At 36.4% G+C, this 25,498-nt stretch overlaps 1 protein-coding gene across 2 annotated transcripts in view; it reads left to right on the forward strand.

The window, feature by feature from the left end:
* Positions 1-25,498, forward strand: part of LOC126374265 (thrombospondin type-1 domain-containing protein 4-like) — a 121,544-nt gene that overhangs the window by 55,588 nt on the left and 40,458 nt on the right. For both annotated transcript variants that reach the window (XM_050020784.1, XM_050020785.1), the window contains exons 5-7: positions 5,822-5,951; positions 6,819-6,921; positions 7,544-7,674. In XM_050020784.1, the coding sequence (XP_049876741.1) occupies positions 5,822-5,951; positions 6,819-6,921; positions 7,544-7,674 (364 nt within the window). The remainder of the gene's footprint in view (positions 1-5,821; positions 5,952-6,818; positions 6,922-7,543; positions 7,675-25,498) is intronic.

Raw genomic sequence — 25,498 nt, forward strand, 5'->3', positions numbered from 1 at the left:
AAATTTAAAGTAAAAATTGACAAGTATTTGTAAACATTTTTCTTGTCTCAAGTACTTTATACTATAAATAAGTAAATTAAAAAATAAACACCTGTAATTTCATGTTATTTTTGATAATGTTTATGTTTTCTACTTACTCTATTTTAAACGTTATGATGGGTAAGAATTATGTGATGTCAAAAAAAATACTCTATACTTAAGAATAACTTTCGTAAAAAGACTGTTGGTATCTTTTTTCAATGTTACTTCTGTTTCTAAGAATAAAAAATATAACAAAAGCTTCGTGATTATTAAAATTGTTTTAATTTATAAAATTTCCCCTTCACCAACTGCGTTTTTATACAAATAGAATTGTTAGCATCTTAAGCCTTATTTTTATTTTTACAATGTATACCATTCTATTTACAGAAAATATTAGATATCTGAGTAATTATTTCATTCTAATTTATATTTAGTAGTAAAAAGTAAAAAATACACAGAAACTCACAATTTCGTCACAATTAATTAATCACATCATGTAAAAATAAATGACTTGTTCAGTCCTATGTATATCAGTCTACGTGTCACATTGAATAGTTTGGTTAATAAAATAGTAAAATTATTCAAAGAATACTATTCTTTGTGGTAGATAGAATAGTTTACGTAAAAAAGGGCCACAAAAACCATCCACGTATAGTATGCTATGTGGTAGTTAGAATGGTATACACGCAATTTATTGTCCCTTAAAATATTCTATCTACAAAAAATCCAAAAATAATAAATTTTAGTAAAATATAACTTAACTATTCATCAGGAAATTGTTAAAAGTATACACTGTATGAGTTTTATGGTTGTAGCTCGATTACGAAAAAAGTAATGACTGTTTTACGGTTTTCTGGCTCTCCTGTAAAGTGACGATTTTTCAGTTAGCGTAGTGTACGTAGGGAGCGTCGAGTTGTATCAAATTGAATTCGTTTAACAATGTAAAAAAGCAGTAACAAATATTCATTTCAAAGTACAATGTGACAGGTGAAGTCAAAAACCATCAAAACCCGAGAATGTCTGGATCCCATCAAGTTCCACGAGGTCGCGACTCGCTGTGATGTGAATGTGAGGGGAACAACAAGAGCTAATCACTGGGCACTACCGTTTCACGGGAGCTACGGTGCAACTGTAAAACCAGTATTATTTAATTTACCCATAAAGTATTTGGGAGTATATTAAAGTAGCGTTATAAAAACATGATTATTTTTTCACCCTTTGCTAGATTACAAAATGAGCATCGAAATGTGCACTACGTAATAAAATTTTAAATACTGTAATTCTAATTATTTTAAATCACTAATGTATACAATACAATACTAAAACTCTTTGTTGCACTTAAATCATAATAAAAATACATTAAATTTATTAATGTATCTTATCAAATACCGAAGTATAGAGTAATTCATAATGTACTTAGCTGCCTATGTCTACTTGTACTCACTATTATGTGTTCTGTGTATATGTCTGAATAAATTGTACAGTTTTTTAAATAGAGATGAATTTTATATTTTGACTGTAACACGGATCACGTACGGAATTTTGGGAATTTACGGACACAATACATGATGCAAGTTCAGAATTCTGTACCGTCGGTGAAAAGTAATACAAGTCCAAAATTCAAGTTTTGAGAAAATCGAGTTTAAAGTTAAAAATATTCTAGCTCGCGACTTATAAGGAATAATGGAACAGAAGTTAGATGTGTCGATAGGTGATGATGGAAGGTTTCTTTTCTAATATTTAGTTATATTTAGAACCTAAACAGAAATGGTAGAGGATCAAAATAAATTACATGTATCAGTTGACACCAACTTTTATATTGTGTAAATTGATACAAGTCTACTTATACCTTTTTACACACATAACTATAAAAAAGTCATCGTTGATATATCATATTTCAATTATTAATTTTACAGTCTTATTCTACAAAAAACAAAATGTCTTGGAAGAAAGTTTATTTCATAATGTTGTAGAAAGGCAAAATTCTATTTATTTTCTTTAAAAAGTAAAGAAACGTAACTTATATCAATTGACACAAACGATAAACTATAACGAATTTGTGTCAAGTGGTTTAACATGACTTATTTTTTCGGTTTTATTGTGTAAAATGATACATGTTTTTACGAATTTCTAATAATAAATACATATAAAGATGGTACACGTATATATAGTGTAAGGTGACGATAATAAGATATTTTTGTTATGATTTTACTCTCAAAACTCATAAATAACCGGTCAAAACCACCACTGCTGCCCACTACAAACACATTTTGTCCACTACACTACGCCCCTAATCAAAACCACTTTTGGTTCATTTTTGCAGTCAAAATCTTACAAATTCAATTATGATAATATTTCCACCCCTAAAAAATGAAGGTAAGAGGAATCATATTAAGACTAGTCATTAGGAATGTTTCGGGCTAGCCTGGCAGTATGGCCTGGAGATAAAGGTGATGTACCTACGTACTTTTAAACCAAAATCACACAAACCGGTAAGTGTTACTTCTTTCTTGCTGAAACTATTTAAAAGATCACAACTCATTCCACAATCAAAATCCCCTAAAGTAAAGTAAAATTCGATATTTCGAATTATCAAAATTCCCGGTCTAATGGTAGCCCGCAACATTGACAGAATGATAAACGCAGTCGAATCAATGTTGACGATGAGAATAGGTAGTGAAAATGAAGATCATTGGTTCACCTCCAAACCTATAGGTTACACAGGGCTATCCTCAGACCATGACCATGACCACCATGGACCATGGTCTGTTATGGTTAAGCTAAATGAGCTCGTTTCCGCAAAACTCTACACGTAAGCACACGTGGGGGACTTTCAGCGTATCCTCGCGTATGGACCACTATTGTGAAGTGGGCAAACTTCCCACTATATCATCATCATCCTCCTGCCCTTATCTCACTCTAGGTGGGGTCGGCACAACATGTATGGGCAAATGTCCCATCTTCTTCTTTTTCTATCGTGTGGATTGTGAGGTGAATTACCAACCCCATCAACCCTGGTGTCAGGGTTATAACTGAGCCGCCATAGGCCCCTGACTTGACTCAATGAATACTCGAATGTCCCATATGTAATGTTATTTTAATGGGCTCAGTTTTCCGCATAAACACAAGTGGTCCATTATGCGTGCTTTTATTGACTATGTAAGCCAACTAACTCCTTTCAGAAGCTCAAATACCTCCTGGGATTTTTATAAACTTTGTGACCTGGTTTAATTAAGGGGTTGTGCCCGTAGTGTTGCCAATTATTTATTCTAATCTAATCTATCCTACAAGATCCCACTGCTGGGCAAAGGCCTCCCCTTCCTCTTTCCATTTTTCACAGTCCTGTGCGTAATTCTCTCTTATGTAATCAAAATACAGAAAACAAATATTACTTGTGGTGCTCAAGAGTTCAGAGCAGTTATTCCCTTTATAAAAATGAGGAAGCTCGACAAATTTACACCATTTTTTGTGTTTGAGAAACTGGTAATCTTCTCTTGAGAAGATGTGGCAGATCCCGATGCTGCCGATGCCGAGCTGTCATCTACGGCTGTGTAGGTTCAAAAATACCACTACCGGCGCTTGCATAAAAGATCTAACCAGCGTGTATTGAATGGCTTGCATATTAATTGGAGCTCGATAATATTTGGAGCCATTATTTCACGTCTACAACCTCCTTACCAATGAAGGCAGCGTTCAATCTGCCACCGCTTAACCTGCATGTAATCAAGAAAACTATGTAAAACAGCTATGCTTCGAGCTAAGGGAAGGAGACTAACGACAGTTATGACAAATCTCAAATACCTCTTGACTAACCCTGCCATGGTGATAACGACGCCATGATCAGGACCCACAACTTATTGAGGTACTGTAATTAAGTACTACAAGGTGGTTATAGCAGAAAGAGAAAAAACACGGTTTGGTCTGAAGTACTAACTGTTTAGTATTCACTCAAAGCATTCATACTAAAATTCATTCTTTCCTTCATTCTCTCTCTGTTCGCCCAACCTCCGCAGCGTCAATACGTGTATTTAGTGTACTGTGTTTTGTAACTGTTTTCTTTCACATATAAATAAATAACAAGTGATTGTAAAAGTGACTTTTTGTTAATAACGCCCAGCTGCATTAGAACATTCGTTTAACAATCAAAATAGTGAACACTAACTTAACCTATACCCATTCGCAATGCGGATCAGATATGGTTTGCTGTGGTTCTAGACAAAATGTCTTCCCATAGACAGGTTTATGCGGAGGTCACCCTAGGATACACACTGGTGGCGCATGGAATCGAACTTGTATGTATCATTATACACGACACGTTATTGATATCTAAGATCGTATTTTCTGAAATATTTTGATATATATTAATTTATATTACTTTTCACGAAAAAATAAATTTGGTGTTTGATGTTACAACTAAAATTATATCATTAAACACGGACTGTGAAAATTCAAGGATTGCGTGTATTTTAATATATGTTGAGTTGCATTTACTTACACCAAAATATTTAGTGAAAATCTTCATTTCACTTTAATGCAAGTTAAGATGAATTATGTTACACGTGTTATAACAGCATGAATCCTTCACAAACAGTACTTATATCACTAGACACAAAAATTATCTCCGTATTTATAATAGCTACAGTTACGAGAATTAGACAGAAAGAAAGAGAATTTTTTGAACATGAAGTGTGTGCTAATAACTCAAAAGTGATACAACTCGAGTTGTATTACTTTTCACCGACGGTACAGAATTATTCGTTCGCTTTCCCATGAGAACTCGTAGATTAAATAAAATAAAGTGTTACGAACATCGAACTGAGTTCAGAATCCAATGACGAACTTAGTTTCATCAAAAATATTCATATTCAAAGTGCGATACGAAAATGTTAGTGTTACCGCATATTTATTTTTATCAAAAAATTATGTATTTATCATAAATCAATACAATCCTCGTGTTTGGGACTATTTTTTAGCAAATATTTTTACTTGTGTTAGTAGCCCCGCTCTTCTATGTGATACATTCATTGGTAATCGAAATCGAAAGTAAACGTAAAAGAAGTACAAAAGGAATGAACCAATAAAATAAAACAAAAAAAAATAAAAAAAGAGGAACATTAAAAACAAGTAGTGGGTATGCGTGAACTTATAAGATCTAAGTATATTAGTTGTGTTTATGTGTAATATGTATGGTGTGTTGTATCAGAGGAAGAGTGTGTGTGTGTGTGTGCATCTAAATTATAACATCGTAAACACAAAACCAAATCTCCCTGTTTCACAAAACTGTTTCCTTCGAATATAATACTTACCTACCTGCTTGCATACCATTGACACGGTATAGAATTTATTTAAACATTACCACATTTAGAGCAGCTACTTCCATATTCTAATGGACATTGGTTTGTACATTTCATAGCTGTTCTGTCTACAATTCTAATCCTTCAACTTACGCATACTATAGATTGTAAGTGGGTACTTAAATTAAAGACTTCAATGTTTATGATACTTGTTCCTATTTTAGATCTTTGTCGTTTTCGGGTTAATAAACAATGTATTTCAATAAGGTATGACTCTACATTTGGTTTCTAACCCTTCGTTCCGTTTTGTCTCGAACATCAAACGGACGACACACCATAAGGGTAGAAAGTGGTTCGTTTTACCAGCCTGGTTTATAATCCTGTAAATCTAAACAAACTGGAAAGCTCATAGACGGGTCAAATCCTGTCAAATTGCCTATTATGTATTTATACAAAAATGACTTTCAGAACTCAATTTTAATTCTTGGTCTCTCTTTCTACTCCAGAAGGCGACGCAGTAGAAAAAGAAGGAAGCTGGTCAGAAGTGCCGAGAGAATCCGTCAAACTCGAATGGTGCCTGCAGGCGAGCCGGACTGTCCGGGACTCGGACGACGATACCACGAGTGTAATACTGCGGTAAGTCTCATTGTTTGTCTGCTAACTATTATTATGACACTAAGAAAGCTAGTCAGATGTGCCGACCGAATCCGTCGGACTCGGATAACTCTTATTTATTCGTAGGATAACTCGAATGTCCGGGACTCGGATGACGATACCACGAGTGCGATGCGGCGGTGGTTATTTATTTACTATTATTATAGCATATTGAGAAAGCTGCTAAAAATGTTGATTAGGTCATTTAAACTCGGATGTTGCCCTACTGTCCGAGATTTTGATAACTATCCCACGAGTGCAATACTGCAGTAAGATTCAAGTTCAATAGGCTCAATGTTGGTACTGGAATCGTTCCGTTCTCGTTTGTATACTCGCATTCACATAGAAATATTTATGTCGCGGCGTGAAAGACGGGAACTCTCGATTCCCGGTCTAAAACGCTCACCAGCGCCACATCTAAATGTATTGGCTTTGATGTTTATCTTCCTTATTATATGCTGCTACTATCGATATAAATTGAATAGGTAGGTACCTGTAGATATTTTACTAAGAAAACTTGAAATCAGCCTTAAGGATTTATTCCATTTTGCATATATACATTTCCCACCGGGGTAAGTAGAGACTTAGGAATTCCATTTGCTTCGATCCTGACATACCTACATCTTTTGCTTCCTCCACATTTATCAATCGTTTCATACACGCACGCCGGTTCGGAGTAGATCTGTTCCATTCCATTTTATATTCCGTAAGTATTCGTATAGATCTATTTTATTTTAGGACACGAAATAAGTTAAAAAATGTATTCCCGATGTTTAATCGATGACAGGAGGCCTCAAATGTTTAAAACTGCTCATGTTATTATCATAATATTGGTATGATTACTTACAGCCATGTCCCGGGCCGCCACACGACCCTCGCGAGGAGCAGTGCGCCGTGTATGACCGGAGACCGTTCCGGGGACGATTCTACACCTGGGTGCCCTACGTCGATGGTATGTACACGTTTTTTTTATGGTTCAATTTGTTTTATTGTAAATGACACTCCCGTCTGAAGATCTATCTCCGTGAACGATCTAAAATAATCTTATAAAGTGAGGAAAAGCCGGAATAGCTGAAGATTAATTACTCACTGGACTTGTCGAGGCCCTAAGTAGAGAGGACTCTACGACACGTGCTGTCCATTTTCAATCCAGTAAATTGAATACCGTTCAAAATAAATCAGAATCACTTTTTCTCATGTAGGTTTTGAGGTTAGTGACCGACCTAACAACCCTGGTCAGGTCAGGTTTACTATTGACCCTCCAAAAGCACTGGGTCATCTAACGACTACACACTTAATTATATAAATAGGTAACAGCCGAGACCGACTGCTAATCATGCCCCCCTAACCACGGATCATCTTATTTTCGATCAATCAGGTGATTTGCCTAACCTAACCCAACCAAAAGGGATCACAACACAACGTGATTTTTGTAATATTTCCCCTCTGGGATTCAAACCTGGGACCGCCGGATCGTGATCTCAACACTCAACCACAGAGACCGTTGCAGTCTCACTAGAGACGAACATGTATAAAATTTTATTGATACCACTCCATCCTTCACCTTCTTCCAGGTAACGCCCCATGCACACTAAACTGTCGGCCGCGAGGACAACAGTTCTATGCATCCTTAGCGCTGGTGGCAGACGGCACGCCCTGCACCAAGCCCGGGTTCCGAGCCATCTGTGTCCAAGGCAACTGTATGGTAAGTGTATCAATACTATTTTTGTAGCCACCGTTGTTACTACATACTCTTATTGACAACATTGACATTGGAAAAATATTATAATGAATTTACACCTAAGTTAGCCTCCTAAAGGCATTAATTTAAGTCATTGAAGTCTTAATTCCCGCCAAAACCGAAGGAGGAGGCTCCCCGTCCCGAGACCTCCCGTACGGGGAGGCGTCCCGTGTAGGAGGTGAAGGTTTTGGCGGGAAGAAGAGAGGAAAGGCGATTACTCCATCGACAAGAGCGCATCTCTTAAATTAAGAGATAGGATCTGAACCTCTAATGGCAATTATTACGAAATACAGCGCCATCCAGCGACCGATAGCTGAACTATTTTAACATGTCGCGGCGTGCCATCTAGTATCGAGTAGTAAAATAATAATTTTTCCTCTTGAGTTTTTATGAACATGATTAAATATTTTTCATTCGTGTTTCGATATTTTTTTAATCTAGTTCTATAAAGTACTTTCACTTTATTAATCACTTTTGTAATAAAGCCATGGCTGTTGGGTTCCAATTAATTCGCGTCATGCCCATGTTATGGCTAAGCCGGCTTTCCAGCTAGTTTCTATATTTGTAACTAGTCACATAACTTTAAACTCTTTAAATATTTCAATAATTCCTACTAGTTTACTTACCTACCATGAATACTTAATGTTTTTTTAATTTATAGGAAGCGTAGACCAGGTACCTACAGACCTATTTTAAAAAGAAACAATTAAGTAGTTATGTACCTATAACTAAACAAGCACCAACATATTTAAACACCTGCCTACGATGTTTTTAGACCCCGATACCGACCCCGCCGGCGTGGTCGACGATTTTCCTCAATCAGCGCTTATCGCTATCGACCCACTAGGGTAGATTAATTCTTTCAAATATTTTTCCTGTCAGACGACGCCCTGAGCCGAGGTTCGCGCCCAACTGGGCATGTTGTCTTAAACGTACCGGGTGAGAGCCTTCAGCGCTCCCCATTTGTCCGGCCAAGTAGTTAATGCCATCTGCGGCAAATCTACAATAAGTCACGTTAAAAAAAACGATGTTTTTATGTATTTTTTTTTTTTTGTTATTTATGTTGTGTTGGATATTTATGTTACAGCCTGATGATATTACTTAAAGTATTAGGTACCTATCTATTAAGTACTTATTAATAATGTGGAAATAACACTGATTATAATAGAAAAAAGTTGATATTATGTATTAAACTAGTCTATCTAGGTTCCTACACATTATTTACGACTTCTGTTGCATTGTGGGGATCATACGTTTCGTATTTAAGAAACCTGAAACTGTAAGTAGATATAAAAACGTATCCAAAATACGATACCTAAATATCTACATTTTAGAAAAAGAAATTAAAATAAATACACTTTGTTAGACAAAAAATGTGAGACATGCATAAAAAGATCTTATTGCTCATGCAGAAATATAAGTAATCCAGGCAACTTTTAGGTACACACATACACATAAACAGCCTATACACGTCCCACAGCTGGGCACAGGCCTCCCCTCAATCAACCGGAGGGGGTATGAAGCATACTCCACCACGCTGCTTCAATGCGGATTGGTGGAGGTGTTTTACGGCTAATAGCCGGGACCAACGGCTTAACGTGCCCTCCGAAACACGGAATCATCTTACTTTTTCGGACAACCAGGTGATTCAAGCCTGAAAAGTCCTTACCAAACAAAGGACAGTCTCACAAAGTGATTTCGACAATGTCCCCATCGGGAATCGAACCCGGATCTCCAGATCGTGAGCCTAACGCTCTAACCACTAGACCACGGAGGCTGTTACCTTTAGGTACAACAATCAACAATCCGGGTACCTACCTCACAGATATTAAAAATAACCACCATCCATACAAAAATATTACATACATTATTATCCTCAAGTTCAACCTTACTTCCTCATCAGATCCAAGTCTAATATCCCTCATATCCCGTATATTTATGGTGGTAGATTTGCAAGCCCTCGGGCCCTGATCCATCATAGTTGAGCCCAACAAGCCCATACAATGGTATCTAATGCAGCCACGCGAGTTAGGGGAAAATGGCCGCCTGTGCGTTTGAATAGACTAATAATTTTATTTATTATTAATTCTACTAAATACATTATTATGAAACCTGTTGTTAGTCATTCGAGTTATGTTTTCATAATATAATTATTATTAGTTCAAAAACAAGCACAATAGATCACTTTTCTTTTTATGGTGTGGGTTGTGAAGGGGATTACCAACCTCATCAACCCTGATCTCAAGGTTATTATTGAGCCGCCAAAGGCCCCTGACATGGCTCATGTAACGACTACGTATTTACATCAGTAAGTAGAAATAGGGATCAACGGCTTAACATGCCTTCCGAAGCACGAATCATTTTACTTTCGGACTATCAGATGACCAGCCTGTAAGGTCGTAACCAAACTAGGATCACAAAATGACACATAAACAAACTCACGTGTATTGCGCACCGGGGTAAGCAGAGACTATGAAATTCCTTTTGCTTCGATTGTGATACACTTGCTTCCTCCACAGACACAAAGTTATTTTGTTTTGTTTTGTGTTTTGTGTTGTGTTTTGTGTTGCGTTTTGTGTTGTGTTTTGCGTTGTGTTTTGTGTTGTTTTGTGTTTTGAGATATTACCTATTTGAAAGAAAAAAAAGCACTTTACTCCGTACCGTAAACCTTGGACAAAATCTTCCGAAATCGTCATCTCCCCATTAGCGCTATTCCATTTTCACGGGATCTGCTTAACTAACGAAGATTTTACAGGTCTTCTACCCAAGCGAACGAATTTACAAATTATGATAATTAATTACCTAATTAATTACCTATTAAGTGCAGTTTTCACTAACACAGTTGACCATTACCTATAGACAGCGACGCGACTGACTACCTATCACGTTGGTCTGACAGAGAGGTCGGTGAAGCCTGGGTACTTAGTTCATCTTACAATGGATGAAACTCCTTTGACTACTCCAATTGGGACTTAGTCACGAGGTAAGTTACACACGAAACATTTGTTTTAAATTATGGCAACACCGCGTTTAACTTTCCTTCTACCCTTCTAACATCATGACGTGGGGTGTTGCTTTTTTCATTTTTGTTATTTTACATACATACATAAACTCACGCCTATTTCCCACCGGGGTAAGCAGAGACTATAGAATTCCATTTGCATTTGTTATTTTAAATTATCTTAAACTAATACAGTCCATTTCTAAAAGTCAAGCATGTGTTTTTTATTTATATTTAACACCAGCAACGTACCGTAAGTTATGTTATATTAAATATACGGGCTACTACAAAACCACTCATGTACTAAATACTAATCAGTCCGCATCTATATATAAGTAGGTATTGTGCGTGGTTTTAAAATGTCTACTTACACCTTTTCTCTGCCACAGTACCTAAGGACATTAATACATCCCTAAATCTCCGTTAAACTTATGTACAGGGTGTTCCACTACGGCGCACGCGCTGCCGGCGGTCGTCATAACGGTCCGGACCATTGTTCCGACAGTAATTGTTATACATGGTCGTGGTCATACTACATTATAGGGAGGTAACTCCCTGCTCCAGTTACATATTTCATTGGACTACCCCGGACTGAGATGAGAAACAGCGTCTGTGGTCTAGAGTTAGAGCGTTCGGCTCACAAACTGGAGTTTAAACTTCGAGTCCAGGTGATTCGAGACTGCCCTATGTTTGATTAGGACATTGCAGACTGATTCATCACCTCCCTAGCATTATCCCGTTTTTCACAGAGTCCGCTTACCTAACCTGAAGATTTGACATGTCCGGTTTTTTACAGAAGCGCCTGACTGATCTTCCAACCCGCGAAGGGAAAACCAGCCCAATACATTATACCACATACCTCCGAAAATGCATTTCTCGGGAATGTGGGCTTCCTCACAACGTTTTTCTTTACCGCTGAGCACGTGACAATCATTTATGATCCACACATGAATTCGAAAATATATTCGACAATCATTGGTTTACACCTGTGCTGGATTCGAACCGGCTCAAAGTAAGAGACAAGCGTTCCACCAACTAGGGTACCACGGCTTTTAGTCAACATTGCAGACTGAATCATTAAATAATAATTTGTCTGAAAAGTAAGTTGATTCCGTGCTTCGGAAGGCACGTTAAATCGTTCGTTTCCAGCTGCTATTTTCTTAGTACGTAGTCGTTACTAACCTAACCTATATTGGAAGATTTCCCCTTCGGGTTGGAAGTTCAGCTTAGCAGCTGCATTTGTAAAACGGCCTCTGCGGTCCAGTGGTTGAGCGTTGGACTCACGATTGGCCCTGGGTTCGAATCCCGGTGGGGACATGTCACAAAAATCACTTTGTGATCCCTAGTTTGGTTAGAACATTACAAGCTGATCACCTGATTCTCCGAAAGTAAGATGATCCGTGCTTCGGAAGGCACGTTAAGCCGTTGGTCCCGGTTACTACTTACTGATGTAAGTACGTGGTGGTTACATGAGTCATGTCAGGGGCCTTTGGCGGCTCAATAATAACCCTGACACCAGGGTTGATGAGGTTGGTATTCCACCTCACCCACATGTGTCCCCACCGGGATTTCAAACCGGGATCTCCAAATCGTGAGCCGATCGCTCAAACCACTGGACCACGGAGGCCGTTAAAATTTATAATATTCATTTTCAATAGCTATCATACCTTACATCATTTTAAAAACCGGTAGCCGAGTAAAAGAAACGGAAAATGGAATTAATGAGTAAGGAGTAGTTCCTACGATTATGTAAGCAGTGGTTACCATACCGCAGTGGTAAGTAATAACCAATAAGTGGTTGATAGGATGGTAACAACCCGGCTCGGGTCCGCGACTAGTGATCAGCCCACAATTAATTTGTCGTTGCAATGCAAACAGCTGCAAGCTATTTATTAGATGTCATCGGCTGACGTTATTATGCAATTCGACACCTAATTTTCGTCCTGAGTATTTTATCATAGCGACGCAATTGGCTTGGATTTAAAGGTTTGAAATGGTGGCGTAACTTAGTTAGTGTTCGTTAACTTTTGAAATTACGTTGGCAGGTTAGGTGCGGTATTTCCTGCTGGTGTTTTTCTTGACGGCAACCATTAATTAATCAATGCTGCCGTTTTTTTTTCTAAGTAAAATTGTAAAACATATAAAACAGTAGGTATTTATGTAAAACAGATTGTCTAGTTGATAATACATGAAGTTTTAATAGCGTCAATCCGCGGTTTGAGTTAGATCTCTCAACGTAGAGAAGCCAGTGTTGTGACGTTTATTATTATAGTGATGTATCAGTCGAGATTAGGGCTATCGATTCTATTCTATCTAACATTTCTCGTACTTAAGTAAAATCGTAACAAAATACAATTGCCGTTGGCGCATGCTAGACAACATATAGACACCTTAAAGTATAGGCATTAAACATAAACATCTTGGAGAATAAGCAAAGCTAAGCTGTACAAAGACAGAGAGATTGTGTCCTTTTTAACATGATGGACTAATGTTATGGACAATAGCATTAAACAGAACGACCAGTTCAGTACAATTATTGATTATATTACAGTAAGATAATATTTTACAATCGTCTCAAAATGCGCGGTAACAATTAGATATGCCAAAGTACGTAAGGTAGTGTGTGTGTGATCAGTCGATATTAGGTCGATCGATTCTTTTCTATCTAGCAACAGGCTGAAGCCTTATATACACTACAAATAAGGTTCATCATTTCCATTTTAAAACTTAACAACACAGGCTGCAAGTTGTCTTTGATTACTTGTGGCTCTGCCCACCCCATTAGGGATTAGGTGTGTGGAGTTTATGTATCAAGTTACAAGATCTTACTACGAATCTCCTGTTGGATACATATTTCTCTAGCCTGTATTCTTTCTACGCTATAGAAAATAATTCTGTTCACATGCAAAAACTTTATTGCAATCTAAACACGGGTGATTTAAAATCTAAAATGTGATATGCCTTGCCATCGCTAAAAATAGTCCTCACCCTAAGAAGCACTGACTCACTGCCCTAGTACTTACTCCTCTCAAAATACCAATTCACGTACGTAATCCTCAATTTTCGCACGCCGTTATCTGTGTATTGATCCTTTATAAGCAATTAGATTACTCCAAGCCACTTCACACTGAGTCAGTTGTACATCTGCACTCCATTACTGAGTGACTACTAAACGCTCTTTGTGCTGGAATAGAGCTGCTATAAGTATGTCTCGGTTTTAGAACTGTGTAGTCGTATTCCGGTCAGAGTATTCTTATTCTATATAAAATGGGGGATGGTAAGCGATTATCGTGGCCAATAGAAACCCACAACACTAAAGAGGTCACAAGGACGACGCCCACCTTCAGATAAGAAATGGGCAGTGGGCAGAGGTAAGGGTAACAAGGATAGTATCAGTTTAGGAGGGGATATGGAGCATACTCCAAGATGGATCACGATGAAGCATGGAATCATTTTCGATCAAGCAGGTGTTGCCTGCAATGTCCCAGCCAAACAAAGGATAGTCTTTCAATAATAATTCTCAGTAATTTCGACAATGCTCCTAAAAGGAATCGAACCCAGACCTCGAGCTCGTAAGCCCAACGCTCTAACCACGAAACCACTACGACTGTCACCATTCAGTCATCATAATTATGTATTACTTGTTAAGACTTCGTATGGAAAGTGATTGCACATCCCATTACAGGATTAAGCGTATGCATTTATGTTTACGGTTGTTTGTAAATCAGTGATGTTCTATGAACACAAAGAAATCCTAAGAATGCTCGAGTTTCATTGATTAGAGACAGAATCTCGACCTTACTGGAGACTCAATAAACATATCAAGGAGCGGTCGTAACTTTCCTCTTAGCTTACTGTTTACGCGGCGCTGTGAAAGTCCAGCTACCCAATTATATCGGAACTAGAAATCCAGTAGACAAGTGCCATATAATTTGTCAGATCGTCAAGAAGCGGCTTCATGCATAATTGAAAGTGCCGCTAGGACGCTTGGTGTCCGGTATTCTAAGTACTCGAGGTTCTACGAGGCAACCGATCCTTCGTTTACATTCTTCTTTTTTAATATTAAATGCTATAGTTGGTATATGGGTATATATGAATAAGTATGCAAAGGTACATTATATAGATTTCTGCCCATAATCCTCTCTTAGACCAACAAATCATAACATAATCTTGAAACCTGTAGTCATAGTCATAGTAATTTATTGATAATAATAATTACACGTCACAGATATTACAAAATTCAATGAAATTAAATATTATTACGGAATTCAATTACATTAAAATATATTATTAATTACAGGTCGTCAAAACTAACATGTAGTATGATAATCTGTGTAATGACCAACTATATTACAAGTATTTTTAAGTATAAAAATACTACATGATTCTTTGTGGATACTACAACACGTTCGAGATGATAAGATTTTCTGCTCATCGAAGAATTTAATGTTAATTTCAAATTACCTCTAAGTATAAAGATAAAAAATTCAATACAAAATTATGTACAGTTAACAAAAAGAAAAACTATACATCAACAACATTATATTCGTAAATGAAGTTTGTATAAACTCCACGCTAAAAAGCTTGCATGTAAATTGCAAATTTTAGTGTTATTAGGGCCATACGATAGTGTCAAAAGCTGTGACATTATCATAAGCGAGGACTAAGCCAATAAGGCTCGTAATACACCGAGGAAAGCAAAAATACTTCCGTCAGGCAAATAAATAATACTTTTTCATTCTTTAACTTTAGGAATAAGTCTAGCTTGAGTTTCAGTCTAGGTTGAATACATGCACTGTTTTGCTTAGAATAAGAATTTTAACTTTGTGTTATTGTAAATAAATGATTAATTATCATTATTATTATCTGGATTCTTATCCGCCTTCAGCGCTTTACATTTGTCCGGTCAAGTAGTAATAGTCATTTTCGGAAAATCTACAACATAAAAAAGCTAAACTAAAATAGGTTTAAGTTATAAAAAAGTATATTTTGATAAGTACACGATAAATTTAATAACTGATGAACATGGAAATAAGCATTTATTTCTTTTAATTTCTTCATTTAATTTGGCACATTTGGAAATACGTATGAATGCCGAGGGACATTAAAATAAAAACACTAAGGTAAGGTGTCAGGGTTATTAACGACTACGTACTTGCATCAGCAGTAGTAACTGGGGCTAATGGCTTAACGTGCTTTCCGAAGCACGAATCATCTTAATTTCGGATATTCGGGCGATCAGCCTGTAATGTGACTTAATCAGATGATTTTTCAATCAGACAGTAGATATTTGCGTTTAGGGTTTATCATTCAAAAGTTTATTACAGCTAAACTTTTGGTTTTATTGTGTAGTCTGCTTTAATACAGGGGGAAGTGTCAGCAGGGATAGTGTAGCGACAGACAGATCGTTATAAGCTGATTACGTTGTAGGTTTATCAGGACACGCGCCACAGAATGAAACAACTGCCTGTCCAGTGTCAGGAGATGATAATAGCTTAGCTGTTTTATGGTATAATTTCTCGCTGGTGTAAGGATAGAGCTAAATTTCATTTTAACTTACATTTTACGAGACTCTCGGGCATTTCGGTGACTATGAAGCATAATTGATAGAATGTTATAAGCACGTTATATAGTAATAAAACTGCGGTTTGGAACCCTTGTTCCAAATAATTAGATACACTATAAATCTTAAACTACTTAAACAATCTTGTGAAAGTGGAACGAAAGTATTTCACATTGTTTTCTTGCTTTATTTTTCACTTCACTTAAAACAAATTGTGACAACAGCGAAAACAAAAACGTGATCACATTCTCATAACACGAAGATTACACGACTTGAACGCAACAAAATTACTCTATCAACTCCACATTATAAATTTCAAGGGCCATTCCGCAATCGCACTGTTAAAAACAATTTAGTTTTAAAACTAAGTAATCGTAGCAGAAAGGGCACGGGCGTGAGGTTCTGATCACAGTGACTAATAGGTAAATTACTATGATGCCAATTTCACGTCAGTCTGAACTCTTCAACCTGGCACAAGCCTCAGGCAGTATACGTGCAAATAACAGAGTAAGCAGCCCTACTAGATATTTAATGTCACGCAAGTGAGACAAATCTTGACGGGTATTTTATGTGTGTTTGGCGTGGATATGCCGTGAATGGACTTTTGAGTGATGTAAAAGTTTTATAAAAGAGCGAAGAATTTTTAATCGGTTATTTGACTGTTTCAATGATTAATTATAAAATGTTAATCTAAAATAGAATCCAGTCTTAGATAATCAAAAGTCTATTTCATTTTACTTTTCGACTTATTTTCAAACTGTATTTATGAATTAATTAACAACGTTACAGGACAGTATTTACATACAAACTCCAAAGAAAACTTTCGTTTTGACGTTTCGTAAAAAGTATCTCATTTGGCTAGGTTGTCAAATAGCCTATTATTAGGATATGTTACAGGTATTTCTATTTACTTTATTACATTGTATGAATAGTTGTTGAAGTCATGAATAGTTTAGTTGTAAGAAGTTAGATTTTTTAACTTACTCAATTAAAAAGTCAATTGTTCGGAAACACAAAATTTTTCAACTTTGCAGAATAGACCTTTCTAAATGAACGTACCCTAAAAATATATCTAGACGAAGTGGAAGATAGAGTTTTGCGGTTTTCAAATAAATTGCGATTAAACCACTTTATTTTCAATAATACGCGCCAAATACTAGGTAAGTAAGTATACGTTTCCATCTCGAATAAACCACAAGAAATTAGGTAAGTTCATAATACATAGGTACCTTCTATCAAAGTATGGGTACTTACGAATTTGAACTGTTATAATGTTATTTCAGAACATGTTTCTCCTTTAGAAATAATAATGTAAAATAATAATAAATATAAAATAAATAAAAAATATATTTATTTAGATCTGATTTCTAGGACTTATCCAACAAAATCAAAGGTATCCATTTTGTTTTGAAAACAGGCTACCACCATCTTTGATAAAGTATTCAAACCACACCTGAAGAAGTCACGTTAACAAAAAATCCAAGAATCTGCGCTCTAAGTATATCTGCGCTAAGCATATATTATAGGTGTATTCCTTTAACAGTTATCGCCCTCACTCTCTTAGTCATAGGATTGTCTCTTAATCCTATGATTAAATGCCAATCATATCCACTACAATTCTCCAGATTTCACCAGACAAGGTCCTATATTTTACAACCGCAACACATATTTACGACAGGCTAAAGTGACGGAGACGTAGTTTAGGCATTTGTTCGTACAATCGTTAAAGTAAATAATTATCATTATGCTGGAGTGCCAGTTACGGCGATAACTGTTCTGGTGATTTCCACATGAGTACTTGGAACATTGTTTACTGCCGACAGTTTGTCAAGAGGAACAAGGGAGGTAAACCCGTACTTTGTAGCTCGGTTGAGTTGAGACAGAATAAATATCTATCTATAAGAATAAAGACCATTTACTTGTACAATCTTGAATATTTATCTGTATTCTTTTGATACCTTCAACCACACACACACACCTCATATAACTCGCGTCACTAGTCAACCCGCAACCCCTGATATTCGTTCTAATTGCCTGTTATCATTGGTACCATACTATAAACAGCCTATACGTCCCACTGCTGAGCACAGGCCTCCCCACAATCAACCGGAGGGGGTATGAAGCATACTCCAGTACGACGCCTAACAGCGGATCGGTAGAGGTGTTTCTACGGCTAAGTACGGAGTACAAAATCATCTTACTTTTCGGACAACCACACGATACGGCTCAGCACTTATGTGACTAAGTACTTCGAATCGGAATGTAGTCATAAGCTTATGCTAAAAAAAAAAAAGCCAAACCTAAGCCAAAGCTAAGGCCATAATTAATTCTTTTGGTAAATCCTTTCCCATGTGGACTTTGTAATTTGCATTTTTTGAAAGGTAAATTAAACGCCTACTTCCAACCCTAACAGAATGATTCAGCTTACATTAGGTGACAAAATTTACGACTTTACCAAGAAATCAATGGCGTTTCCGTGTTTATTACCGGAAACCATTATAATTTTTCTGTATACAGTCATCGAGTAGTGACGAAACTATTGTTCTGATTATTATTATTCAATTATTAATTATGAAACATTATTAATATACTATTAATAATTGAATTCCATTTATAAACCAATCTATTCCCATTATTTTCCTCATTAATCATTCAGAATTACGATGATATATTAAGTAAATATGCTTTAAATATACATTCAATGATGAATATTAATTTATTCAATGAATCTTCAAAATAACTTTTAATAACGGGGATTTGTACATAGACAGAAGAAGGAACTAAGTATATAACCTACCTTTCTAAAGACGTTTTCAATTGTCGCGTTAAAAATCAAATCATTTAAAAATAAATTCGATAAAACTGTACGCCTACCACTTTGGAGATACAATGATGATGCTATGTCATGTGTTATGCTGTACTGTGCCACAAAAACACAAAAGAAATATACGTTTTAATGAAATACTTTATCTGAATGTCTCACGAATACCTCGTTAAAAATAGAACATTATTAAATTTAAGTGTATTAAAATTGAAAGTGTTTCAAAGGGTACGAACATTAAAACCTATTCTCGGTACCCTGTTATTACTTCGATAACCGACTTCAACGTTTCATGACGAAAACGTGATAATTCAACAATAAAATTATAAGTATCGCAACAAAAACTGACCTCCCACACCTAATTTTATATAATCTTGCCTTTGTATTACGGTTCTAGGATAAATTACTGCACGATTTGCTTTTACATCTACTTAAAATGGTGTGACCTGTTTTCTTTAATGTTGGCGGAAAGATATAAAGATACTTAGTAAATATCTTTTTCTTCTGTTTGCGTAATTTTTTACATTTAGAACTTAGTTGCAGTTCTCATATAAGTATACTCTAACTCACGCCTATTTCCCACCGGGGTAAGAGGAGACTATGGAATTCCATTTTCTTCGATCCCGACATGCTTCTTTATACTCATAAGGACATGTTTTAATAAAGTTCAATATAGTTACTATTTGTATCTAGGATAATAATGAGACTGGACATTGCACTAGACATGAAATGTTATTGAACTTGTTACAGCAATGCTCTTAATTTGACCAATGAGAAGTATGAGCTTCAATAACTACTTGAAATTACTAGTATTAAAGAACATTGGTGTATTATTGGTACCACGGCATGAAATGTAGGTTTATTACATTAGGTACGTTAACAAAGTTAATAACTTTCCAGGCTGCGCTCCCCAAAAATAATACAGATGGCGTTGTCGAGATTTAACGTGATAATTACATATTTTTCCAAAAATACTCCTCTAAAAAACTAAAACTCCTCTGCTGGACTGGGAGTAGAGAAAAACATAGAATGCGTTCAGCTGCCTATCTTCCCGTGCATGTCGTAAAAGGCGACCAAGGGACAGCATCCTGTCGAACATGATGGATCATCTGTAAGAGCGATAGGCTGAGCACCTATCATCATACGGTTTATCATTATCCACTTTAGGACTATGTATCAAAAGTGGCTGCAAATAGTTTCTTGATTATTTGTAGTTCTGCCCACCCCTTCCGGGAATACGGGCGTGAGTTTATGTATGTAAGTATGTATGTTATCCAAAAATACAATGTGATGGCAGACGCACAGGTACTATATAAAAATGATAGTTGCTTGATATTTGGATCACATTATGTTGCTACCTATATTACTTCTCCTTATTTTGATCACAATAATAATGGGTGGAAGATGTAACTGTGCCTCGGTGCAATAAAAAAGGTCGTCATTTATACCCAAAAACAAAGATAAAACGTGCATACGTTAAACGTGTATACGACATACGCACGTCTGTTATCTATTAAATTAGAAGGTTAAACGAAGGAAAAATCTTTACAGCGCCATCTTTGTGGAACGTGCCTTGGAAAGTGAACTGCCTTTTAAATATCGTTATATTAATGAGCCATGTCAGGGGCTTTTAGCGGTTCAATAGTCACCTGACACCAGGGTTGATGGGGTTGGTAATCCACCTCACAACCCACATGATAGGAGAAGATATTTTCGCGTGCGAGTGTAGATATAAAGGATAAAAATGCAACGAAAATAGCGGTGTTTTAAGTAAGTAGACACTATTTTAATATTTCTACGTAAGTATATTCCTAACTGCAACATTTATCCCAACTTCATACAGTTTGTAACTTTATTTCATTTTACATTATTCGCGTAAGGAAAATTGAAGAAAATAAACTTGATACAAGTTCAGTTGCATTATACTCAGATAACTTGAATTTGTCTTTCAAACTCCTCATACTTTGTAACATTGTTACGTTTCCCGTAAGTACTTGTATTCAGGTAAAGTTTGAGAATCATTTAAAGTTCCGTGTATGTTCAGAAATGAAACGAAATAGAAATACTGAAATGTTCTAACTGTTCCATGTTGCTTAGCATTCTGGTTTCTTGTAACTACTTTCTGGGTAATGTCATGTCCTGTCTGAGGGCTCCAAATTGTCTTGTTTTTGGACAAAAATGTTTTACTTACATAATAGGTACTGTGTACATCGTGAGGAAACCCACATTCCAGATGAATGCATTTTTGGAGGTATATGACCTAATCTGTTGGGCTGGTTTTTACCTTTGCGGGTTGGAAGGTAAGACAGGCAGTCGCTTCTGTTAAGAACCGGACCTGACAAATCTTCAGGTTAGGTAAACGGACTCTAAGAAAAATGGGATAATGCTAAGGGGACGAATAGACCAGGTGCCGATGTCTCACTTTGGTAGTATATTAAATGCTTAGTACCTAATGTAGTTGGAATATAAATAAGTACATAAATTAAAACCACTCATCGTCATACTACACCTGAGACACTCCGTACAAAAATAGCATGCTTAACGCGTGAGTGTGAGCGAAATAGACAGTGCGCGCGCTCCTCTTTACTCGTTTAGAACTTAAGTAAGACCCAGAAGCCTCCTGATACGAATGGACGCAAAGTGCAGGGTTATCGGTCTATACGTAGTATTTACTCTTTATTCTATGGTCATAACATAGGTTTCCACTTGCCACATCCTTCTACACCATATTCGCTCCTTCCTCTCTCGACAAACAGTGTACTACTTAGTTCGAAATGTCATTTAATTTCGCATACATATTCATGCAAGTTGAGAAACCATAAATAAAGGGTTTCTAACACCCGAATTTAGTTACGAGCACCTAATTATGTAAGAGCAACAGGTTTGAGCGTTACGAGCGTTTTGACAGCCGTTTAGCGGAACACATTAGCAAGACAATGCCGATCAATCATTTGGCCACAAAGTTATGGCGGTTTGTAATAAATCTTTCTAATACGTATGACTTTAGTGCGTGAGTGCGTACTGATTGTTGAAAGAATTCGTTTTTGAAGCTAATTTGTGTGTGATTTTACACTGTTTTTGGGTTTAATCGGGGCATTTCTCCGACATGGTCCTGTCATGTTAAAGAAGTCTGAAAGTGGAGTTCGATTGTTTGATAAACTGCGTCTGCAACTTTTACACTGATTTTTCGTTTAATTCAATTTCATCAATCTTAATCTTCCGAAATATTTGAATGAGTTTTGGCTTTGGCGTTCGAGTGCAGTCTTCTTTTTGATGCACAATATAATAACCTTTACAAAAGTAATAAAACTAACATCTTTAATTTATGAATTATGAAAATATTTTCAAATCGTTGGAACAGGTAACAGCTAAATAGTGCAAAATAAAAGCATTAAGCTTAAGCTTGTACTTCAACAGGCCCTAGGCACGAACCACCCGGAACATCGTAAATACAACTTATGTTTGATTTAAAACCAGATTATAATTCCCCTTAGCATTGACTGTTGCCTCGGCTACCGCTTTTCGACACCGCGATAGTCAGAACCATTTATTTGCAACCAAGTGTAAATAATTTACTAGATTTATTAGGTATGACTAGGAAGGAAATATTATTTTAGTAAATTAAAATGTAGATAAGTTACCTAAGAGACAACCCGTACGAAATGGTTTTCAATTTCATAGTCTTCTTGCATTTCAAATGCACTCCGGAAAAAAGCAGAGTCTAAAAATGGAGCTAGGTAATTTACGGGGTCGGATCAAATAAAACAAAATTTTAGTTTCAGAGATCATATTATGTCCTGTTGAATCTTATCCTATCAAATATATTATGTAATTTTCTAATAGCGAATATTATTTATTTCGCACTGTACGTTACATAGGGGCACAATGCGTATAATAACAATTAATATTAAACAAACACAACTCGATAGCAATCTATGATTTGACAGCTGTCAATCCAAATCCAATATCAATATGACAAAATGGATATTGGTTAGTGAGTAGTTATATTAGTTTAATTATTTCGAAGTAAGTAGCTAACTATTTTGAACTGATTCACGCTAACCTAACTATTGATTTGATATTAAAAAGTTTGCCTATTCATTGATTTATTGAAAATGATTACTAAGTTTTTCAAAGATCATAGTGTAAAAGTACTTTTTGATACACACAAGCACGCGCACGCGCACACACATACACACACACACACACACACGCACGCACACGCACACGCACACGCACACGCACACACACACACACACACACACACACACACACACACACAACCACAGATACACTTCTGACTACAACATTGAGGTATAGTCGTGAGCTTATGTTGTGTTAGTTTTTGATAAAAATAATTCGCTTATTGTCAACCTTTCATTTGCATTTGTGTTCGTAACAATTTGCTTAACTACGTATAACATTAATGCTCATTTCTAATTTCCAACATAGTATATCGTCGCTATAAGTTCACATCGGAGATATTATTATGTAAGTACTTTACACTTTAATTCACAAAACGTATGTACAATGACTCATGTTGTACGTGCTGCTATGAAATTCGTCATTATTAATAAAGTCATTAGCCACATAATTAACTCAGACGTTACACGCGAGGAAGTGACGGATGTGTTACATTTGTTATTTGAACTGGTGACGAATGTACAATCTGATTAGATAACATTGTAATTTGTGTCCTTTTAGCGTGCACAAGATGTGTTATTATTTTAGTAAGTATAGCATTAAATCCACGCAATTTTGAAAGGACCGATATGTTGAATTAAGGATGCATCTATCATGCTTTTTGTTTATCGTTTGTTGATTATTTTATATTACTAAGAACTCAATACACACAGAAGTGTGGTAACACGGAGCGTTCCGGTGCGGGAGCTTGGTTCGTAGATTTCAGTGTGAACGGTTTGACGGCTACAGTAAAACTCGAACATTACAAAAAAAAATCTCATAGAACGCTGCCGCTGCCGCTTCTGTGTGTTTGCTTTAAATTATAGGTACATTGGCCCCGATTCCTGCAAACACCGCCTAATTTTATTTTAAGTTATATCCGTCATTTTCATATCCGTCGAAAAGGAAAGGGACGGATGATTCACAGCTCTTAATTTTAGGAAGAATGAGTAAATGAATGTGTCGGGTTATTGACTGATGTAAAATTTTTAGACGGTTGTTTTAGATTTGTGCTTAAAATTGACGTGTGTTCCATAAATTTTATGCTTGTCAATTACCCGTCCCTTTCCTTATCGGCGGATAAGAAAATGACAGATATAACTTAAAATAAAATTAGATGGTATTTACAGGAATTAGCACCAATGGATATTTACTTCACCCATAAATAATAGATTCTACTGGCGTGGGCAACATTTCAATATCAATAAATGAAATCATCAATTATTCGTTCTACGAACAAGAATTTTGTAATGTTCGAGTTTCACTGTAGCCGTCGTTCACACTGAAATATGCGGACTAAACTCCCGCTTCCCGCACCGGAACACTCCGTGGTACCGACTTGTATGTGTATTGACCCTTTGGAATGCTGCATATATTATATCCACGTGTTCCATCATTTCCCGACCTGAAGTAATTATATTTAATGACATAGCTTGCATAGTTTCATGCCAATTTCAAATGGGGAATTCAATTCGTCAGAAATTATGTGTAACAACAAGCTTCTACTCGTAAAACGTAAAAGTTAAGTATAGCTCCAATTTGACATTACTCATTTACGTCATCGGATACCACCCGGAGACCTGGGCCATTCGATAACGGTTATCAAGAAGTGCAAAAAAAACTGGGTTGCCTCGTCCTATCCTGGAGTGCTCCGCAGTCGGCCAAATATAAGAGTGGCAAAAAAAATTAAAGTTTACGTCATCGACTACCAAGATGAAAATCACACCAGTCAATAGTTCGGATAACCTGCATCGTAAAAAAATATGGTTGCCTGCCTTCAGACTGGAGCATTTCCTAGTCGTCCTAATTGTATGTCAGATAGTCATCCAGTTAGTAATTCCTAAAATCGTTTATTGAACATTATGGGACCGTCTTGCGGTAGATTTACCTAAAAACTGTGATCACTTGGTTAAATTAGACTATTAAAATACGCTTTTAGCATGACTTATTTTACATTACTTACTTAATAAATAGTCAAATAGGACTTATTTGGCAAACACGTACCTAGTACCTATTAAAACTTCTTGGAAGTATAGGTTTAAGACGATAAAGCTACGCGAGTTTGGTGCAAATCACTCTTGACGCCCCGTGGATACCAGCCTTTTGGACAGCTGAGCGGAAGATAGATATATCAGTCTGATATTGTAGATATTTGGATATTTTAGGTGAGGCAACATCATCTGGACAAGGGCTTAAACTAGCATAAAGAGCTAAGCTAAAA

Source organism: Pectinophora gossypiella, chromosome 17 (genome assembly GCF_024362695.1).
Source record: "Pectinophora gossypiella chromosome 17, ilPecGoss1.1, whole genome shotgun sequence".
Lineage (NCBI taxonomy): Eukaryota > Metazoa > Arthropoda > Insecta > Lepidoptera > Gelechiidae > Pectinophora > Pectinophora gossypiella.